At 35.2% G+C, this 20742-nt stretch overlaps 3 protein-coding genes and 1 long non-coding RNA gene across 4 annotated transcripts; 3 read left to right on the top strand and 1 right to left on the bottom strand.

Annotated features, from left to right (window-relative positions):
• The first annotated feature begins 10327 nt into the window (after positions 1 to 10327).
• Positions 10328 to 12156, top strand: LOC116183025. The gene is made up of 4 exons (XR_004147665.1): positions 10328 to 11040; positions 11098 to 11599; positions 11655 to 11731; positions 11781 to 12156. It is a non-coding gene; the product is annotated as an uncharacterized LOC116183025 (long non-coding RNA).
• A 71-nt stretch (positions 12157 to 12227) lies between these two features.
• LOC116183024 lies at positions 12228 to 13797 on the top strand. The gene is made up of 2 exons (XM_031503621.1): positions 12228 to 12509; positions 12559 to 13797. Exon 2 carries the CDS (start codon positions 12651 to 12653, stop codon positions 13488 to 13490), a length of 840 nt encoding a protein of 279 aa, XP_031359481.1. The 5' UTR covers positions 12228 to 12509; positions 12559 to 12650; the 3' UTR covers positions 13491 to 13797.
• A 3513-nt stretch (positions 13798 to 17310) lies between these two features.
• LOC116183026 (putative nuclease HARBI1) lies at positions 17311 to 18628 on the top strand. The gene is made up of 4 exons (XM_031503622.1): positions 17311 to 17583; positions 17642 to 17928; positions 17984 to 18181; positions 18237 to 18628. The coding sequence occupies exons 1-4, from the start codon at positions 17381 to 17383 to the stop codon at positions 18626 to 18628; spliced, it is 1080 nt and encodes a 359-aa protein (XP_031359482.1). The 5' UTR covers positions 17311 to 17380.
• A 223-nt stretch (positions 18629 to 18851) lies between these two features.
• On the bottom strand, positions 18852 to 19948 carry LOC116183023. The gene is made up of 3 exons (XM_031503620.1): positions 19424 to 19948; positions 19289 to 19366; positions 18852 to 19241 (listed from the first exon to the last, which is right to left on the bottom strand). The coding sequence occupies exons 1-3, from the start codon at positions 19916 to 19918 to the stop codon at positions 18852 to 18854; spliced, it is 963 nt and encodes a 320-aa protein (XP_031359480.1). The 5' UTR covers positions 19919 to 19948.
• Positions 19949 to 20742: the final 794 nt, after the last annotated feature.

Raw genomic sequence — 20742 nt, 5'->3', positions numbered from 1 at the left:
GTTTTCTCAAAAAGTTGTTGACCCTGGACACTATGTTCACATTGGAATAAAAAAACAATTTACTTCGCCTTCTTGCTGGTTTGCCTAAATCACTACTAATCCATAAATTAGATTTGTTAATCAATATTGATGGTTTGCCATTATTCAAAAGCTCTCCTGGTCAAGTAATACCGATCTTGTTTTCTATACCTATTATACCTGCATTAAACGGACAAGTTTTTCCCATAGGTTTTTATTATGGTCTTCAGAAACCTAAAAGTTTTTCTTTGTTTTTAAAAGATTTTGTAGATGAAGCCGTAGATTTATGCAGTAATGGCTTATTGTTTAATAATGAACATTTTACTGTTGAGATTATAGGTTTTGTATGTGACGCACCAGCTAAAAGCGAGGTGTTAGGTATTAAGGGACACGGTGGCTATTCGTATTGTACTAAATGCAGTGTTAGAGGAATCACAAGTACTCATAAACGAGTCTTTTTAGAAACTGACTGTCCTATTAGAACGCATGAAGATTTTATTAATTGGGCTGATTCTTCATATAGACTTAATGATACTCCTTTGGTGCAAATACCACAGTTACACTTTGTAAATTCTATTGTATTAGACTACATGCATTTAGTATGCCTAGGCGTAATGCGAACAATGCTAAATACGTGGTGTAATGGTGATTTACCACATAAACTGTCTTATAATAACATTTCCATTGTTTCCGAGCATTTATTAGTATTAAGTAAGTCTACACCGTGTGAGTTTGCAAGGAAACCTCGAGACCTGAAGTTAATCCATAGGTTTAAAGCCACAGAATTTAGAATGTTTTTACTATATTTTGGTCCAATAGTTTTAAAAGATATTCTTAATTCTGACAAATATAATAATTTTTTGACACTCCATGTGGCAATATCAATTTCGTGTAGTAAGTGTAGCCCAGCAAACACACATATACATTATACATAGAATATACATAAAATTTGAGTAAATACTCATACATATGCTTTTTTATATATCAAGTATGTAAATATGCTTTAATAAAGTTACATACTCCATATGTCACACATATTATGTATAGTTTATATAATAGTATAGAAATTTACGTATATTATACATACACGAATTCATATAATATTTACATAAAGATAATTACGTATAAGTTATGAAATTTATGTGCTATTATATTTACATTATTAAATATCATATGTAAGGAGTATTATTCATATTTTATGTATATCTTCTGGAAATAACTAGAGATTATCAGTACATACATTCTATGGTCTAAAATTTATGTCCTTTATATTTCTGCGCCGCATGCGTGCGCGCTTATCCCACGTAAACTGTTGCTTAACCTACAAAAATATTTAGTTTTGTTTGTATTTGTGTGCAAAATTGTACTTTCTGTTGGATTTGGATTTTATTTGCTAGCGCGTTGTTAATCATTGATGTTCATTGAAAAACACAAAATTTTTGTAAGGAAAATGTTACAGTGATATTAGAATTAAAACTATTTAAGTTAAAGATTAAAGCTTTCTTATTAAGTAAAGCGTTCTATTCTGTCGAAGAGTTTCTGCTTTGCGATATGAAAACTTTTCCATGTAATTATTAAGCATGTATAATATTTTAGATTTTTCCATTGTTTTGACGAATGTAAGTTTCTTTTGTTAACTATGCATGAAATAAATATTATTATTATTATTATTAAAAAATGTATAATATTCCATTTATCACAGGCGAACTATATATCAACAATTGGGGGAAGAGACTTGCAGATGTGTTCCACACTGACTCCCTGTACTGCGCAAACGCAAGCGCGCTAAAATTTGAATTTGCTTTAACGTGCCACCGTTTGTTTTGTTTATAATACCAGTTCCTGCTGACTTCGAAAGAATATGTTCTTCTTCTCGAATTAAAGCCTTCGGTCACTACTGTGAATTCCAGTTAAATACATTATAGCGCCAACTTGAAAGCAAACCTCTACTTTAGCTATCAGTCATGATCCTTGTTAGTAGTCTGGTTTTTTGTGATTCGTTCAGCACGGGACTCTCTCTTTACCACAGGTCAATGTTGGTCTGTAACGTTATTGCTGTAAGTAAATGTTATTAACTCTTTCTAATTAACTATTACAGTACTTACCGAAGCAGTTTCCTAATATCGCCTTTGGCATATTCTATGACCATGCACTCCAAATGTAGATAACAACAAAATTCATCTTGATAACATGGCATTTTCATATACCTACTACATATAATAGGTAAGCTAAATTATCTTCAATTATAACGTTTGGCGGTTATGTGTATATTATTTACCCCTTACACTTGACAGCTGTACACAAATTCAAATTTTAGCGCGCTTGCGTTTGCGCAGTACAGGGAGTCAGTGTGGAACACATCTGCAAGTGGGGGAAGAGAGGTCAAAGATAACATACATCGATGCCTCAAAACAATTTTCACAAATGAAATCGCCACAAAATGCTCATGGCTGGGTCATAGAGGAAATTTTCGGGTGTGTGACCGGACGTCTATAACCACGCTTAAAGGTAATGTTATAGCTTTACAATGGCGAGATGCAAGTGAATGACCTATTTTTTTTACAGATGTAATGCAAAATACGTATAGTATTACGCAAAAGAATTTTGAAGTCATATGCAGCGAATGGTTTCGACTTGCAAAATTACGCATTAAACCAATGCAACGTAACGTAACACCATAATGTGCAATGGATTTATTAATAATAATGTAATGAAATAAATATTTAATAAACTTTATTACATTATATATATATATATATATATATATATATATATATATATATATATATATATATATATATAGATTTAAAAAGCGCTAAGGTGAGATCATTTTCACATATATTGCAGATAAGGTGAGATCCATTTGGTAAACCCGAGATCCGTTTTCGGATCTCGCCTTTTTTATTGTGTATATCGAGTCTATTAGCTCGGTCGATCATACAGGAAGCTAAATTTCAATTTTCGCCCGGATCTCAACTTTTAGGTTTTTGTCAAAATTTATACACGCGAAGTTCTTGAGTGACCATCTTAGGGGGCGCTGCTTACGTTATATATAATACGTTATATTTTAAATAAAGTGAGATCCAAATAAACGGCAACATTGTAAAGCGGTACTCTCGCTTTAAAGTGCGATAGCAAATAATGAAAGAGGTAGCTGTACTATGTGCGCTATAACGTAAATAATTTGTTATCTGCTACCTCGTATGTATTATTCCTAATCCACGTTACGTTACAAGGGCGGATTTGTATTAAAGAGATTAAACTGGTGGATTGAGGAGAAATGTAAAATAACGTTTAGTATATTTTAGTAAGCGCATTAAATTAATAAGAGGGTCATAATGGATTCTAAGGGTATCGTAACTATAAGCTGGAACACACCTACCACGGTGCCCAATAAGGGAATTTGGTACACTTTCGATGACCACTTGTATTTTAATCAAAAGATGTCAAAATCGTTATTTCTATACCAAGATCAACGGGAAAAGAACCAAAGATATTACAGCGCTGTCTAAAAAGAGAATTTGGTAAATTGTTTATGATTGATTTTACCAATTAGGTACCGTACGCATTTAGGCAGAACGTACCACGTATTAACCATACGGCAAAAATTGGCCGTTCTGATTGGACCACGGCGAAACGCGGTACGTTTTGTCCAAGTTGGGTCCTAACGCGGTACGCTTTGTCACCGCTTTGGTTTTATCCTGATTTCTTTGGGTTTGGTGTTTACACATGATTGCCGGATAAGTTTGATATTTTTGAACCGAAATTGTCACCTCCATGATTTGAACCAATTTGACTAACCCAGGCATCTGTCTTAAAAAATGAACTTTTTGCAGATTTCGTTACGAAATACTGAACAACCTAATGGTTTACATGTAATCATAAGCAAATAACTTTAGAGTTCTTGTGATTGCTTTTTACCAACCAGGCACCATACGATACTGGAAGAGAGATAAGGAAGCAATTTGATTAATGATTTCTTTGGATTTGGTGTTTATACATGATTGTAGGATGAATTAGATGTTTTTGAACCAAAATGGCCACCTCCATGGTTTGAACCAATTTGACTAACCAAGGCATCTTTCTTCAAAAATGAACTTTCCACAGATTTCTTTACGAAATACTGAACAACCTAATGGTTTACATGTAATCATAAGCAAATAACTTTAGAGTCCTTGTGATTGCTTTTTACCAACCAGGCACCATACGGTACTGGACGAGAGATAAGAAAGCAATTTGATTGGGTTTGGTGTTTATACATGATTGGAGGATGAATTAGATATTTTTGAAACAAAATGGCCACCTCCATGGTTTGAACCAGTTTGACTAACCAAGGCATCTTTCTTCAAAAATGAACTTTTTACAGATTTCTTTACGAAATACTGAACAACCTAATGGTTTACATGTAATCATAAGCAAATAACTTTAGAGTTCTTATGATTGCTTTTTACCAACCATGCACCATACGGTACTGGAAAAGAGATAAGAAAGCAATTTGATAATGATTTCTTTGGGTTTGGTGTTTATACATGATTGGAGGATGAATTAGATGTTTTTGAACCAAAATGGTCACCTCCATGGTTTGAACCAGTTTGACTAACCAAGGCATCTTTCTTCAAAAATGAACTTTTCACAGATTTCTTTACGAAATACTGAACAACCTAATGGTTTACATGTAATCATAAGCAAATAACTTTAGAGTTCTTGTGATTGCTTTTTACCAACCATGCACCATACGGTACTGGACGAGAGATAAGAAAGCAATTTGATTGGGTTTGGTGTTTATACATGATTGGAGGATGAATTAGATGTTTTTGAACCAAAATGGTCACCTCCATGGTTTGAATCAGTTTGACTAACCAAGGCATCTTTCTTCAAAAATGAACTTTTTGCAGATTTCTTTACGAAATACTGAACAACCTAATGGTTTACATGTAATCATAAGCAAATAACTGTAGAGTTCTTGTGATTGCTTTTTACCAACCATCACCATACGGTACTGGAAAAGAGATAAGAAAGCAATTTGATAATGATTTCTTTGGGTTTGGTGTTTATACATGATTGGAGGATGAATTAGCTGTTTTTGAACCAAAATGGCCACCTCCATGGTTTGAACCAGTTTGACTAACCAAGGCATCTTTCTTCAAAAATGAACTTTTTGCAGATTTCGTTACGAAATACTGAACAACCTAATGGTTTACATGTAATCATAAGCAAATAACTTTAGAGTCCTTGTGATTGCTTTTTACCAACCAGGCACCATACGGTACTGGACGAGAGATAAGAAAGCAATTGATTGGGTTTGGTGTTTATACATGATTGGAGGATGAATTAGATATTTTTGAAACAAAATGGCCACCTCCATGGTTTGAACCAGTTTGACTAACCAAGGCATCTTTCTTCAAAAATGAACTTTTTACAGATTTCTTTACGAAATACTGAACAACCTAATGGTTTACATGTAATCATAAGCAAATAACTTTAGAGTTCTTGTGATTGCTTTTTACCAACCATGCACCATACGGTACTGGACGAGAGATAAGAAAGCAATTTGATTGGGTTTGGTGTTTATACATGATTGGAGGATGAAGTAGATATTTTTGAAACAAAATGGCCACCTCCATGGTTTGAACCAGTTTGACTAACCAAGGCATCTTTCTTCAAAAATGAACTTTTTACAGATTTCTTTACGAAATACTGAACAACCTAATGGTTTACATGTAATCATAAGCAAATAACTTTAGAGTTCTTGTGATTGCTTTTTACCAACCATGCACCATACGGTACTGGACGAGAGATAAGAAAGCAATTTGATTGGGTTTGGTGTTTATACATGATTGGAGGATGAATTAGATATTTTTGAAACAAAATGGCCACCTCCATGGTTTGAACCAGTTTGACTAACCAAGGCATCTTTCTTCAAAAATGAACTTTTTACAGATTTCTTTACGAAATACTGAACAACCTAATGGTTTACATGTATCATAAGCAAATAACTTTAGAGTTCTTGTGATTGCTTTTTACCAACCATGCACCATACGGTACTGGACGAGAGATAAGAAAGCAATTTGATTGGGTTTGGTGTTTATACATGATTGGAGGATGAATTAGATATTTTTGAAACAAAATGGCCACCTCCATTTTGAACCAATTTGACTAACCAAGGCATCTTTCTTCAAAAATGAACTTTTCACAGATTTCTTTACGAAATACTGAACAACCTAATGGTTTACATGTAATCATAAGCAAATAACTTTAGAGTCCTTGTGATTGCTTTTTACCAACCAGGCACCATACGGTACTGGACGAGAGATAAGAAAGCAATTTGATTGGGTTTGGTGTTTATACATGATTGGAGGATGAATTAGATGTTTTTGAACCAAAATGGCCACCTCCATGGTTTGAACCAGTTTGACTAACCAAGGCATCTTTCTTCAAAAATGAACTTTTTACAGATTTCTTTACGAAATACTGAACAACCTAATGGTTTACATGTAATCATAAGCAAATAACTTTAGAGTTCTTGTGATTGCTTTTTACCAACCATCACCATACGGTACTGGAAAAGAGATAAGAAAGCAATTTGATAATGATTTCTTTGGGTTTGGTGTTTATACATGATTGGAGGATGAATTAGCTGTTTTTGAACCAAAATGGCCACCTCCATGGTTTGAACCAGTTTGACTAACCAAGGCATCTTTCTTCAAAAATGAACTTTTTGCAGATTTCGTTACGAAATACTGAACAACCTAATGGTTTACATGTAATCATAAGCAAATAACTTTAGAGTTCTTATGATTGCTTTTTACCAACCATGCGCCATACGGTACTGGAAAAGAGATAAGAAAGCAATTTGATAATGATTTCTTTGGGTTTGGTGTTTATTCATGATTGTAGGATGAATACTTATGCATAATCAATTTTGAAGCATTTCAGTTAATGGCAAAAATTTATTACATTAATTATAATGGCAATTGTACTTTGAAAGTGAGTTTGAATTGGGTCCTTTAATTCAAAGATGTAGACTTATGAACCACTATCAGCTGTTAGAAAAATAAAAAAAATCATTTCCAACGGGAACTCTTTCCTTCAATAAATAGGTAATCGTTTTAATTTATCATCGATGTAAAATAGAGTACCTATTACACTAGGTATTATTTAATTAAATGTTATAATATTTTCAAGCCCCGGGTGCCAAATAATATTAACGCTTTATCGAAGAAAGAATACGCGAAGGAATCCCACATGAAGGCTAACAACCTGTTAAGTATTCGCAAAAGATAACGAAATCTATTTTTAGAACAAGTACATTTGACAACACCGCATGATCTCTACTTAATACACCAATGTCATTTTATACACTATATGATCTCTACTTAAGTGTATTTATTTTTTGATCTCATCCTAACTGCTTTTTATATGGATAATTTTAATTGTATGAATTTCTTTCCCCTCTATAGGGGTAATGATAGAAGAACATATTTCATGTAATTGGCAACCCATTATACACGAATATTTTTAACTTTAAAGGGGGATCTCAGGTTATCCTACTATTATCCGGATCTCGACTTATATCAATAATAGATATATATATATATATATATATATATATATATATATATATATATATTATATATTATATATATATATATATATGTTATTGCCCATATATCTTATTGAAGTAAATATCAGTTATGTATTATAGATGTAAATATTCTATATTGTGTAATGTATAGTTAACTACATATACATTAAAATGTACATAAATCAGGTACTGCAGAGGTTAGAGGAAATTACATCTAATATACATATATTTTTATTTTGCGAAATTGCTGAACATCCTGACATAAATTAATCTCTTATTTATCTTTCAGTTTTTATATTAATTCTTAATAAGTTCTTTACATAATTATATTTTTTTTTTTTTTTTTTTTCTTCAGGAGGGGAAATGCAATGACGCACTAAGTGTGGGGCTCCCCCAGATACCGGGTATACCCACTAAAACCCCTCCTGAGGCATCGACTACTATGGTCATTTGCCTTATTAAATATATATATATAGGTATCAGTGTAATTTAGACTTAGATTTTAGATATTAGTCCAGTATTTCTAAGATATATTATAACTGCTCCACATCGATCTTTATTTGTCAAAGTTTCTATTATTTCTTCACTGAGGTTACACCGTACTCTTTCTACATTATATTTGGGACACACACAAAGTACATGATCTACAGTTAGGTTGACTAAACATTGTTCGCATTGGGGAGGATCTTGACTCATCAAAAGAAATGAATGCGTGAGGGAAGTATGTCCCAATCTGAGCCGATATATCTTTTCAAGATTGTATCTTCCCTTAATTGGTAAGAATATCGGACCCACAACCTCCTTGAACTTCCTTAGGAACGCTTCCGATTCACTCCACTGCCCGTTCCACATTTCCCATATTCGATCTTTAACTAGGGACCGACGGGCGTCCTTGGATAGTTCAGACATGTCTTCGGCTATCAGGTTCAATTCGGTCATAATTTCTTTGGCTCTCACAGTCAACGATCGACACCTAATTAAACGCGCACCTTCTATTACATCTACCATTCCGTGATAGTTCGGGTGATTCCTATCCAGCGAGACTTTTATGTAATAATTTGCTGCTATTTGCTTTCTTCTAAGAGCAAGAGGGGGAATATTAGCCTCGACATGGAGAGATACGACTGGAGATGTTGGAAAGGCGCCAAGTGAATACCTTATTGCCAGGTTTTGAATTTTGTCTAGTCGTCCTAACAATACATTACTACAGGTAGAATAGACATGAGATCCGTAGTCTATACGCGATAAGATCAAGGCTTTATATAGGTCCAGCATGGTTTTAGGGTGGGCTCCCCATTTATGATGAGCCAGCACCCTTAGGATGTTTAGTGATTTCCTGCAAGATACTACTAAATTGTCTACATGTTTCGTCCATCTGAGCTCGCTATCATACGTTAAACCTAAGAATCTTATATCATTAACAACATTAATGCCCCGATCGTTCATAAATAGAACTGGGCCGTAATGTGGTCTTCGGAGTCGACAGAAGTGTACACATTTTGTCTTCTCCTCCGACAGTACAAATCCTACAGCGTTAGCATTTTTTGTAATTTTGTTTATTGCCACTTGCAATTTACGTGTTATATCACCCACCGTTTTACCTGCACAGCATATCATTAAGTCGTCGACATATAAACATTTCTCCACTTCCTCCGCGACATTTATAGCAATTTCATTAATGGCAATACCAAACAGGGAGCAGCTAAGTGTTGATCCCTGCGGTACCCCATTTTCTAAGACATGCTCGTTCGAGTAAGTGTCACCGACTCTGACCACAAATTTCCTGTCTTCTATAAACGATTGTATAAATTTTGACAGATTCCCGCGTAAGTTATATTTAAACATGTTTTTTAATATTCCGTGCCTCCAGGTCATATCATATGCACCTTTTATGTCAAAAAAGACACCGACCAAATGTTCGCCATGATCGAACGCCCTCAGGATTTGGTTGCTTAACCTGACCAGGTGGTCAATCGTCGATCGCCTCTTTCGGAAGCCGGTTTGATATGGTACGTATATATTGTTGTTTTCAAGATACGTTTGTAACCTCTTATTGACCATTTTTTCTAATAGTTTGCCTAAGCACGAGGTCAAACTTATTGGGCGATAGTGCTGTGCCAGCAGCGGATCTTTTCCCGGCTTTGGAATAGGAACTACGATGGCCTGCTTCCATTCTGAGGGGTAAGTAGAATGGTTCCAGCAGTTGTTGAAGAATTTTAAAATGGATTCTTTCATTTCAGGACTACTGTGGCGAAGCATATGGTTATGGATGCCATCCTGTCCCGGTGCACACGATTTGGTGGTACGAATTGCAGTGTCTAGTTCTTCTGTGGTAAACGGTTGGTTATAATCTAAATTATCGTCGGTATTAAAATTTAAAGGTGCGGATTCTTTTACAGGTTTGGTCTCTAGAAAGATAGGATGATAATTTAGAGAACTACTAACTTTGTAGAATTGATCTGCAATGATGTTTGTTATATCCTGCAGGTTGCTTGTAATTATCCCGTCATTATTGCGTAAAAACGCGGGGTAATTGCGACCGATTTTTCCGGATATTGCTCCCACCTTCTTCCAGACTTCGTTACTGGTTGTCTCCGGTGTCATAGTGGATACATATTTTTGCCACGAATTTCTTTGTGCCTCCAGTATTCCTCGGCGACACTTGGATCTTCGTTTTTTGAAGTTTATTAGATTATCCAATGTAGGATTCCGACGGAATCTATTTAAGGCATTTTTCTTTAGTGTTATTTTAGTTTTTATTTCAGGTGACCACCATGGGACCATTTTTCTGATACGGCCGGGTTTTGATTTAGGGATACTTCCTTCGGCGGCTTCTAAAATCGAACTGGTTAGAGATTGAAGGTTTAAGGCACTCTGATTTGGAGGGACGAGTTGTAGCCTAAAACGTTTCCAATCAGCTTGTTCAATTTTAAATTTTGCTATCGTTCTCAACGGGCGATTATCGCCTTGGATTGTGATAATTATGGGAAAGTGGTCACTGTGATACAGATCATTTTCCACCTCCCATTTTATGCTGGTATGCAAGGTCGGTGAGCATACCGACACATCGATGGAGTCAAAATTTCCCGATCGGATATTAAAAAACGTTGCCGAATCGTCGTTTAAAAGGCTTAGGTTTTTATTTTCAATTAAATTTAATAGTTCTTTGCCTCGAGCGTCGTTTGAACCGGAACCCCAAACGGCGTTATGAGAATTGAAATCTCCGACAAGGATAAAAGGTGTCGTAAGCTGATTTATAATTTTTTCGATTTCCTCAACCTCGTAATTTGTATTTGGAACGTATATATTGCAAATCGTAAAAGATCTGCTTATTTCGAGTTGTATTGCTACGGCTTGATACTCTGTATCTAGTTCGACTCGTTTGTAAGGAGTACCTTTTCGTAAAAGGAGAGCCACTCCCCCACAGGCTCTTGCAGGTGAGTAGAAATCCTTTCTTATGATGTTGAAATTTTTTATGTTATATTTTGTTTTAGGTTTTAGATGTGTTTCTTGCAGGGCAACACATAATGGCGTATGTCTTTGAATCAATAGTTTCAACTCGTTTAAGTTATTGGATAGTCCCCGACAATTCCATTGGATAATTTTGGTATCCATTACAAAGATAAGATTAAAAGAAACAACAATGGAATAAATAATATTAATAAATAACAGATCATAGTGTATAAGGGACGACTACAAACAAATAACAATTAATTTAAGACAGATACAAGAGACAGATATATCACAGATTTGGTAATTCAATACAGATTGTAGGTAGATTATCACAGTAAATATATCACGTATGGGTATCAACACTAGAGAGAGATTTTCCTAGGTTTGCCCTTTGGCCATCCTTTTTTCTTCTTTTGTTGAAGAATTTGTTTTCTCTCTATATCTAAGGCTTCTTCATCTAATATTGGCGAAGATGGGGTTGAACTATCCTCATCTCGCTTCCTCTTATCAACAGGATCCGCGATTGTCACATGACAGTCCTGGGTAAGGTTTTCAATCCTCCCAGGTTTCGATCGGCTAATTGTTGTTTCTCCTTCAGAACTTCCATGAGGTAATTCTATCGGAGACGGAGATACGGTTGGTTTCGGCATTGATTGTTTAACATACTCAACTAAGGTGGAGGTAAGTTCTTTAATTTCGTCTTTAACAATTTTTCTGATTTCAGATACCAGGTTGGGTTGAGTATCAGTGGTTAGGCGTGTAGCAACATTTGAGTACGAGTTGTTTGAAGTAACAGCCGATCCAAGCATTCGTTTTGCCTCCAGATAAGACACCTTACGGGTAACCTTTATCTCTTGAATTTGTAACTCTCTTTTATACACTTCGCAAGTTCTAGAGTTTGCAGGATGTGTACCGTTGCAATTTAGGCATACGACTGGATCGTCACATGGAGAACCCGGGTGTAAGGATTTTCCACAGACACATACTTGTTCCTTCTCACATTTTAGTGTTGTGTGTCCGAAACGTTGACACTTGTAACATCTCATTGGTTGTGGAACATATGGTCTCACTTTCAACGTATAAAAAGCCGCATTAATCACCCTGGGAAGTTGGGTGGCATTGAAGGTAAGTATAAGGTTGGGAGTATCAATGAAGGTACCTCCAACTTTGGTCCTAATTCTCTTCACCGCTACAACGTTTTCTCCACCCAGTTCTTCCAATATTTCTTCTTCACTACAGTTCATTAGATCCCGGCAGTATATAACTCCTTTACTTAAGTTTAGCGTATCATGAGGTTTCACTTGAACTTCAAAAGTATCCCACGTGGATAGAGGACGGCCCCGAGGGAGCGATGTACAACCGAACCAAGTCAGGCTGGTTCGACGCTATGACTTTTGAGGATTGGTTCGACAAAATTATCCTTCCGTATTTTAGAAATCTCCTTGGGAAGAAGGTGCTAATCGGAGATAATTTAGAAAGTCACATTTCACTCCATGTTTTAGAAGCCTGTGAACAACATAGTATCAACTTTGTGTTGCTTCCTCCCAATGGAACACATCTTCTACAGCCGTTAGACGTGGCGTTTTTTGCACCTATGAAGAAAGCGTGGCGTGAGATATTAAGAGAGTGGAAAAACAAAAATAGAGGGTGTATACCCAAATCTGATTTTCCCCGCTTGTTCAACAAGTGTATAAAAAATATAGAAAACATTGAAAATAACATTAAGTCCGGTTTTAGAGGATGTGGAATTATCCCACTCGATCCAAATGTGGTTTTAAGTAAAATACCAGATGTCGATGCCAGTCAAGAGCAAGATCAGCGGCAAAATGAGAAGCACTGGACAACAACGTTACAGGAATTTCTGAAAGAAAGTCGGTTGGCGGCAACGCAAGATCTTCGTCCAAAGCGAGGTAAAAAGTTAAAGATCGCACCTGGAAAATCAATTGGACGCAAAGATTTGGAGGCTCCATCCACCAGCTGCGCTGACCATATAAACAGCGACTTAGAAAAAAATAGTGAAAGAGAAGATGAGACTGAATCAAACGATGACGATCTAGAACTCGAAGATGTGACTGATGGTGATGAAAAGGAAAACTGTGGTCAAGAGGACTTAGAGACTGATGCGGATTTAGTATCTAATGTTATACAGGGAACTTTTGTGTTAGTGAAATTTAATTGCCCTAAGAATGCCCATAAATATTATGTTGGGTGTGTCTCAGAAATTGTTGATGAAGCCAAAAACGTTTATTATGTTAATTTTTTAAGGAAACAACAATCAGAGAAAACTGGGGTCCACTTTGTGTACCCCAATACCAAAGATCAGAGCTTAGTAGAGGGCCCCCAAATTTTTCAAATTATCAAGGATGTCAAATTCTTAAGACGCGAGAGATTTCAATTTCCCAGTTTGAGGAAATACGATGTTAGAATCGAATGAACAAAAAATGTTGTTACCTAGGTACCTACTCAAATATTTTTGACTTTCGACCTTAACAAATGCCAAATATTTTTGATTTTTAGACTTTTTAGAAATAGATTTTATTTTTTAAATGTGTTATGGTCTTTTATAATATTGAGTTGTATTTTCAAATTATGTTTTTGTATTTTTGAGAATAAAAATAAGAGTTTTCGTTATGTAAATTGCATTTTTTTTGGATTTTTGTGTTAAAAAACATATTTATAATTTTTTTCTGTCCGAATTCGCCCCATATATAGTGTGAAGAATAATTTACAGGCAAATTAAATGGGTGTCCATCTTCACCCCACACATAGGGGCGAAGGCGGACAACATTAGACCAAAAAAAATAGGGGTTGGGGTAACATTTTTCTTCAAAAGCTATATGAAATCACATTCTACAAATATGGAGGTGTATACATTAATTTTTTTGACAATTTTTGCCCTAATGGCGTGGGACTAATCTATAGAAAAATCCAAAAACTGTCCGCCTTCACCCCAGATGACGGTATTTTAAATATTTGTACAACGCATGGTCCACATAAGAATTTTCATCTTATTAATAAGATATTTAAGCTTTTCCTTTTCTTATCATTTCTTCTTGCCAAGAAACTTTACCTGGACCTGTGAAATATTTTAAATAATTTTCTCTGTTTTGTTTTGCTTCAAATGGCACATTTCTAATGGTGTTTCTGTTGTAAAGGAATTATTTGCGAATTTTGATGTCTCCAGTCTTATTCTACAGTGCACGTTTCTGTATTTTCTCTATCAAAGGTAGTCGCAGTTACATATGTTGAGCTGTGTCTTCTTAAAGAAGTTATGCAAAACGCATATCGCAAGAACTACATACTTTATGTTTTGGATTTTGATATTTATAGCAGTATGTAGGATTCTAAACCTCGACGCGAGAACACCAAACGCGTTCTCTACCACATTTCTTGCTCTTGAGAGGGAAAAAACAGAGTAGGAAGACACACAAAACTTCCTGAGAGCTTGCACGTCAGCCCTTACCCGGGACAATAGTGACGAATTTGAGGTTGTTGGAGCAAATGTAGCTGCTAAATTACGACGCATGGACCCAATTCAGCAAATCTATGCAGAAGCTATTATTCAAAAAACCCTTACAAGGGGCTTGTTGCATCACCTCACCGGAAATACTGATCTTTATGAGAATAGTTCATGGACATTAAGCACTCCTAACTCTAACCCGTCTCCAACAATTTCAAACTCAACAACACTAATATACCCAAGACTTCACCAAGTTATACAGATCCCGGTCCTCAATCAGCCATTAATGTTCGACAATATTATGAAACATGCTACATTAGAAAACAATACTCAGTTCATGTAATATTGATATTGCCACAAGTTAAAAAAATGTACTTATAAAATAATAAAAAGCTCTTACCTTTAAATAATCTTGTCGTAATTTTTCAATTATAATTTTACATGTTTCTGGAATAATATATCCCAAAGCTTGGGACGAAATTCCGGTGGAAAATTTAAGATCTTCATATGATCTCCCATTAACCGTTCTTCTGGAATCGCATTTCTCATTATTGTATCCTGTTTAGTAAAATGTGGTTTAAGTAAATTAAGAAGATGATCAAACGTTGCACAATCCATTCTTAGATAAATACGAAAATCAGAGGGATTATTCTCTCCAAGTTCTCTCAGAAGCGAGATGTGACTATATCACGCCCTTTCTTTCAACCAGTTCTTTGTCCAAGAGAAACGTTTTATCTTCTTTTTTCTTAACTGTGATACGCATACATATATATATATATATATATATATATGTATAGTAATAATTATATATATAATCGCCGTTTTTCGTTTTTTATTAAGCATTATTTCTCGGTACCAACAAATATTATAAACACAACTCAACTAATTTGTTATACTTTTCACCAAGTGCAGATGAAGTTAGTGCTGTCACCACCGTTGCAGGACGTCTTCTACTTGCACTAAATTTTCTCTACAACGTAATTATAAGCTTAAGCAATCTATCAGTAACATGTTACCTTTTTAGAAGGTTGGTCATATTCCACATTTTGTTTACTGGAGGTGGAAGGTGTATGATCAGATTGTCATGATTTTTCAATATCACCATGGAGTTCATGTCTTGTCATTTTGATTAGTGTGTTGTCTTGGTCAGAAAGGGCTTTGTTATTAATTTGCCATTTTAACCTAACCTTTGGTTAGAACCAACTTATTGAGCATAGATCATTTTAAACTATCAACTGCTAAATATCATCATTGATTGAGCTGATAGCTCTTTGTCACACTATGCATTATTGCATTGGAAGCAAGTCTTAATTAATATAACTCTTGTTACTTTGGAGGAATGAATGAAACTGCTATTGAGTTTTAGTCTTTAATAATAACTAAGGAACAAATAAATGAATGAAAGAGTCAATTGCGCAACAAAATGATTAAGTCAACTAAAACACTAATTCTAGACTGTATAAAATAAGGAACTAATTTACACTGTTCAAAGAGAAACACAACTTAAGCTAAGGTAAGCTCAATCTGTTCTCTTGGTTTTATCACTGCGAGCAAAGGCAGCTTCTTCTGCAGATCTCTTTTTCGACAGAGATGGGGATGTAGGTGCTGTTGCATGTTTAGCCGGACCTAACCAAGGAGCATCATAAATGAGAGTGCCTCTGGTGGTAACTGTTTCTTCCAATATGCCAGATTTCTTGCACCAATTAACTCTCATAGCATCATCAAGAACGGGTGATGAGTGAGCGATGAGCTGGAATTTTTGAATGTCGTCTGTCTCCGGAGCAGTGGTATTCTGGTGCATGAATGAGTTAAATAAGTGAAGGTATTCTAAGTGTCTAGCTAACAATTCATCTGTTAGCGGACCTAGCACCTTGTGACTTGGGATGAGAGCTGCAAAGAACGGAGTCAGAACACACTTTGGATTCCCCTTTGCGAATGCACTTTGCTCATGGATGCCTAGCCTTGCAGTCTTCTTGGCCAGCATAGCAGAGCACACCTGCTCCGGGAAACAAGCCCCAATTCTTGACATAGTAATTGTATAATTGCTAAGTTTGGACCTTGGAGGCTTTATGCTGTACTTTGCCTTTAAAGCGCGTATCGGTTCCTTTGCTTCCTCCTTAGCCCTTTTAATGATCTTGTCTAGGTCTGAGCCCCTGGTCACTAGGATGGTGATTAACCTTCTTAAATCCTGCTTGAAGGTTTCTGGGTCTGGCTCCTTATTGCTTATGATCTTTCTAGTGACTAAGGGATTAAACCCATCATAGGCAAATAGTTCGCCATTCTCGCGATCAGGAACGGTGAAGTCAACCCTCTACTGAATGCTTCCGCTTTTCGGCATTAATGAATTCGTATCAATTCTATCCCACAATCACAGACTATACAAGAATTACATCGTTATCGAAAACATGTATTGATAATATTTATACCAACTATCAGTACGTCAGCGCACAAATAATTCACACACACATATCAGACCACACTGCTCAGAAAACCTCATTTTATGGAAATATTGTAAATCCTAGTATCACAAGATTGCGGAGGTCGTTCAACTTAAACAATAAAGTCACGTTTAAAGGCAGACTTGCAACACAAAATTGGCTCAGCTTGTATGCAATCGTCCCAAATGATGTAAACGAACAGTGGAACCACTTTATGGGTATTTTACTTCCCTTATGGCCGTTTGCACCAACATATTTAAGCTTCACTTAAATTTTAAGTTTAGCTTAAAGTATACTTGTCATTTCACCAATGCATAAGTGTCACTTAAATCGTGAAAATGCCTACTTAAGTAAAGTGGTGCTCTGATGACAACTTAAATAGATTGTATGGTTATGTTCGTATGGTATCGTTAAAAAAATCCAAAAATGGACATTATACATGATGATGATGACCTGGAAATTATTGATTTCATAATAAATGGAGGGTTACCAAGGCAAATATATATCAGGAATGACCATTTTCATGGATATGACAATGAGTCCTTTCGGAAGCGATTTCGAATAAGTAAAGTTTGTGCTATTGAGATTTTGCAGCAGATTGAAATGTATTTAGAATTTCCAACTGATAGGTAAGTTGTAGTATTACTTCAATATAATGAGATTTCTGAGTTGTGAACATTATTACAGAAACAACTGTGTTTCTCCCATGAATCAGTTGCTGTTAACTTTACGCCTTTATTCTACTGGTGGGCATTTGCTTAGTGTTGCCGATTTTTGTGGAGTACATGTATCAACTGCATGTAGAATTGTACGAAGAGTGTCAGAAGCCATCGCTAGATTGTACAGACAATACATTCAAATGGCAACCACACCAGATGATATGATGGCTTGTCAAAGAGAATTTTTCAATATAGCCTCATTTCCGAGGGTCGTAGGAGTTATAGATTGTACTCACATTAAGATTGATTCACCGGGTAATATTTTCGGACATGTTTTGTTTACACCTAAATTCGTTTTGTGATTGTTTAGGAGGAGAGGACCCAGAAATATTCAGAAATAGAAAGGGTTATTTTTCCATTAATGTACAAATGATATGTGATGCCAATCTCAAGATTATGAATGTAGTAGCCCGCTGGCCAGGATCAAGTCATGACTCCACAATATTCAGCAACAGTAGAGTTCGTGTAAATTTTGAACAAAATATTTACGAAAACTGTTTATTACTTGGTAAATGATTTTTAATACAAACATAAAATAATTAAAAACTTAAATTATTGTATAGGAGATAGCGGGTATCCTAATAGACGATACTTGATGACACCTCTTTTAAACCCAGCAACTCCAGCTCAACAATTGTATAATGAGGCTCATATAAGAACAAGAAATTGTATAGAACGTTGTTTTGGTGTAATCAAAAGAAGATTTCCAATATTAGCATATGGTTGTCGTCTCTTAATAAATAGCACTCTGAGCATTATCATGGCTACTTCAGTTCTGCATAATAAAGCATTACAAGTTGGTGACCTAAACGTGCCTAACCTACCTGATGAAGTGAACATTCACGAATTGGATGTTCAAATACAAAACGGTAACATACCTGTTCCCAATATGGATGGTATAGGAATTGTCGGATTCAGACATGAGCTTATTAATAATTATTTTGCAAATTTATAAGAAAAAAAATTGGCCTCTGCAATAAACCCAGTATTGAAATGATTTTTTTTTAAATTTTCATATCTACTATTTCACGCAACAGTTTTTTTTTAATTTTCACTATACACATGACCATTATAAACAACATATGCTATAAATTGCAACAAACCTAACATTATTAATGGGAACATTAAAAAAAATACATATACCTTAATCATGCTATTTTTATATTGGTATGATAATTTTAAGTTGCTTTTTTTGAAAAATACTCCAGCTGAAGCTTTTTAATTTCAATGTCCAACTGTTTAGATTGGATATCAAGTTGAAATGATTGGTTTTTCAATTCTATTTCTTCTTTAAGTTGCTTAAATTTTAACAATTTCTGTTCCTTTTCCAATTTCAAAATTTCCAATTTCAAACCTCGTTCAGTTTTTTCTTCCTTTATGGAAGTCAACTGCTCATTGGCAATTTCTGCTTTCACTTCAGCCAATTTTTCATATTGAAGTGCCAGGTTACCAGATTCCGTGACCACAGGTCTACGACGAGATGTCCAATTTGCTTTTGGCTGCCGTAATTTACAACTCGTTTGCTTCTTTAAATCTACAGCTTTATAAGATGCCCAGTCGTCTTTTTCCTGTAAAAGAAATATAGCACAAATTTGTTTTGTATGTGTAAACTAACATGAATTCTTTTTCGTGCTGATGAAACAGGAGTTTCATTTGGGGTTGATGGTGGGCTTTGTTCTGCCATTTCTTTATGCTAAAATAATAATTACTCATAGCTTTATTGGAGACAAATATATTAAATTAAAATTACTTCTTCAAATACAAATAGTAGTTCATCATTGTTAAGGTTAAGGGCATCTCCAACATTAACATTTTCTTCGCTTAAATCATCATCAAATGGATTATGTAATCCACTCACAGACTTTTTATTCATGATGGCCATGGTTAACTCCAGGGTAGGATCAGAGAATTTTAAAGTATCTTCAATCTGTCCTCCACCGGTTTTGAATTTTTCCGCACGATCTGCAGCTGCTGCTTTCCGTGTGTCTCGTTTCTTATTCTCGTAAAATTTCTTTATGCTCTCCTTCGTTCGATACACCTTACTACACATTTGAAACTCGTTTTGGATGTTATCCCAAGCCAAATCTTTTTCTTTTGAGGTAATTTGGTCAGTTTTTTTGCATTCTATGACGGACTTATGTTTGGATATCAAATTAAGTAATAGTATCTTCTCATCGGCAGTAAAATTTGCACTGCGTTCTCGCACTCGTTTTGCCTCGTTCTCATTCATTTTCATTCCATTCATTTCAACTCAATAATTAATTATTAATTTTCTCTGCACTGCGCAAACTGTCATCAAACTACTATACAACAAACTGTTTTGACGTTTTGAGGTGACAAATGAATAACACGAAGATAGATACTGCGTTGATTTACGTGCAAATTAGTTCAAATTGACATTAAAGTGACACTCAGGTAAGTGTTACTTATTATTTTTTCTATTTCGATTTTTAAATGTTCTTATTAACGCACTGTTTTCCGCTCAAAACAGTGCGTTAATGAGACCTATTAACGCACCGTTTTTAAGTTGGTATTAAAGAGGAAAACCTAAATTCACTACCCTATTTGACATTCGATTGTATTTATTTACAAATTAGGGTTATGTTTTGATATACAGAAAGACAAGATTTCCTTTCTATTTGATTAAAAGCGAGACATGTAAGGCTGATAAAGTGTTAATCAAATTACAAGAAGAACAATATGAAAAAACCACTTAATTACTTTCTCCTTCCAAAACTCAAAAGGGAATTAAATATTACGGTATGTAGCGTAAGAACCGAGATATCAAAAATGTGGGGCTTTGAGGTAAATTTGTACATTAATGATTAATGCCTCTTTTTGTAGCACGTTCAACATCTACGTACAATCTGTGAACAATGATTACTAGTACGAATAGTGTACCTATCTTCCAAAAACGACCTACAGGTTATAAAGGAGATTTCGAATGGGGAATGGATGACAACGAGGATACCTTCGGAACACATTAAACAATATTTTAAAGGAGCAGCTATTGCTTTTAGCACTTGTTCTGCGTTATTCATATCGTGAGCCTGATTTGTGTAGTATCGT

This window comes from Photinus pyralis, unplaced genomic scaffold (assembly GCF_008802855.1).
Source record: "Photinus pyralis isolate 1611_PpyrPB1 unplaced genomic scaffold, Ppyr1.3 Ppyr1.4_unclustered_Scaffold847, whole genome shotgun sequence".
Classification (NCBI taxonomy): Eukaryota; Metazoa; Arthropoda; class Insecta; order Coleoptera; family Lampyridae; genus Photinus; species Photinus pyralis.
The sequence above is the reverse complement of the archived record's forward strand: the minus strand, read 5'-3'. Positions and strand labels throughout refer to the sequence as shown.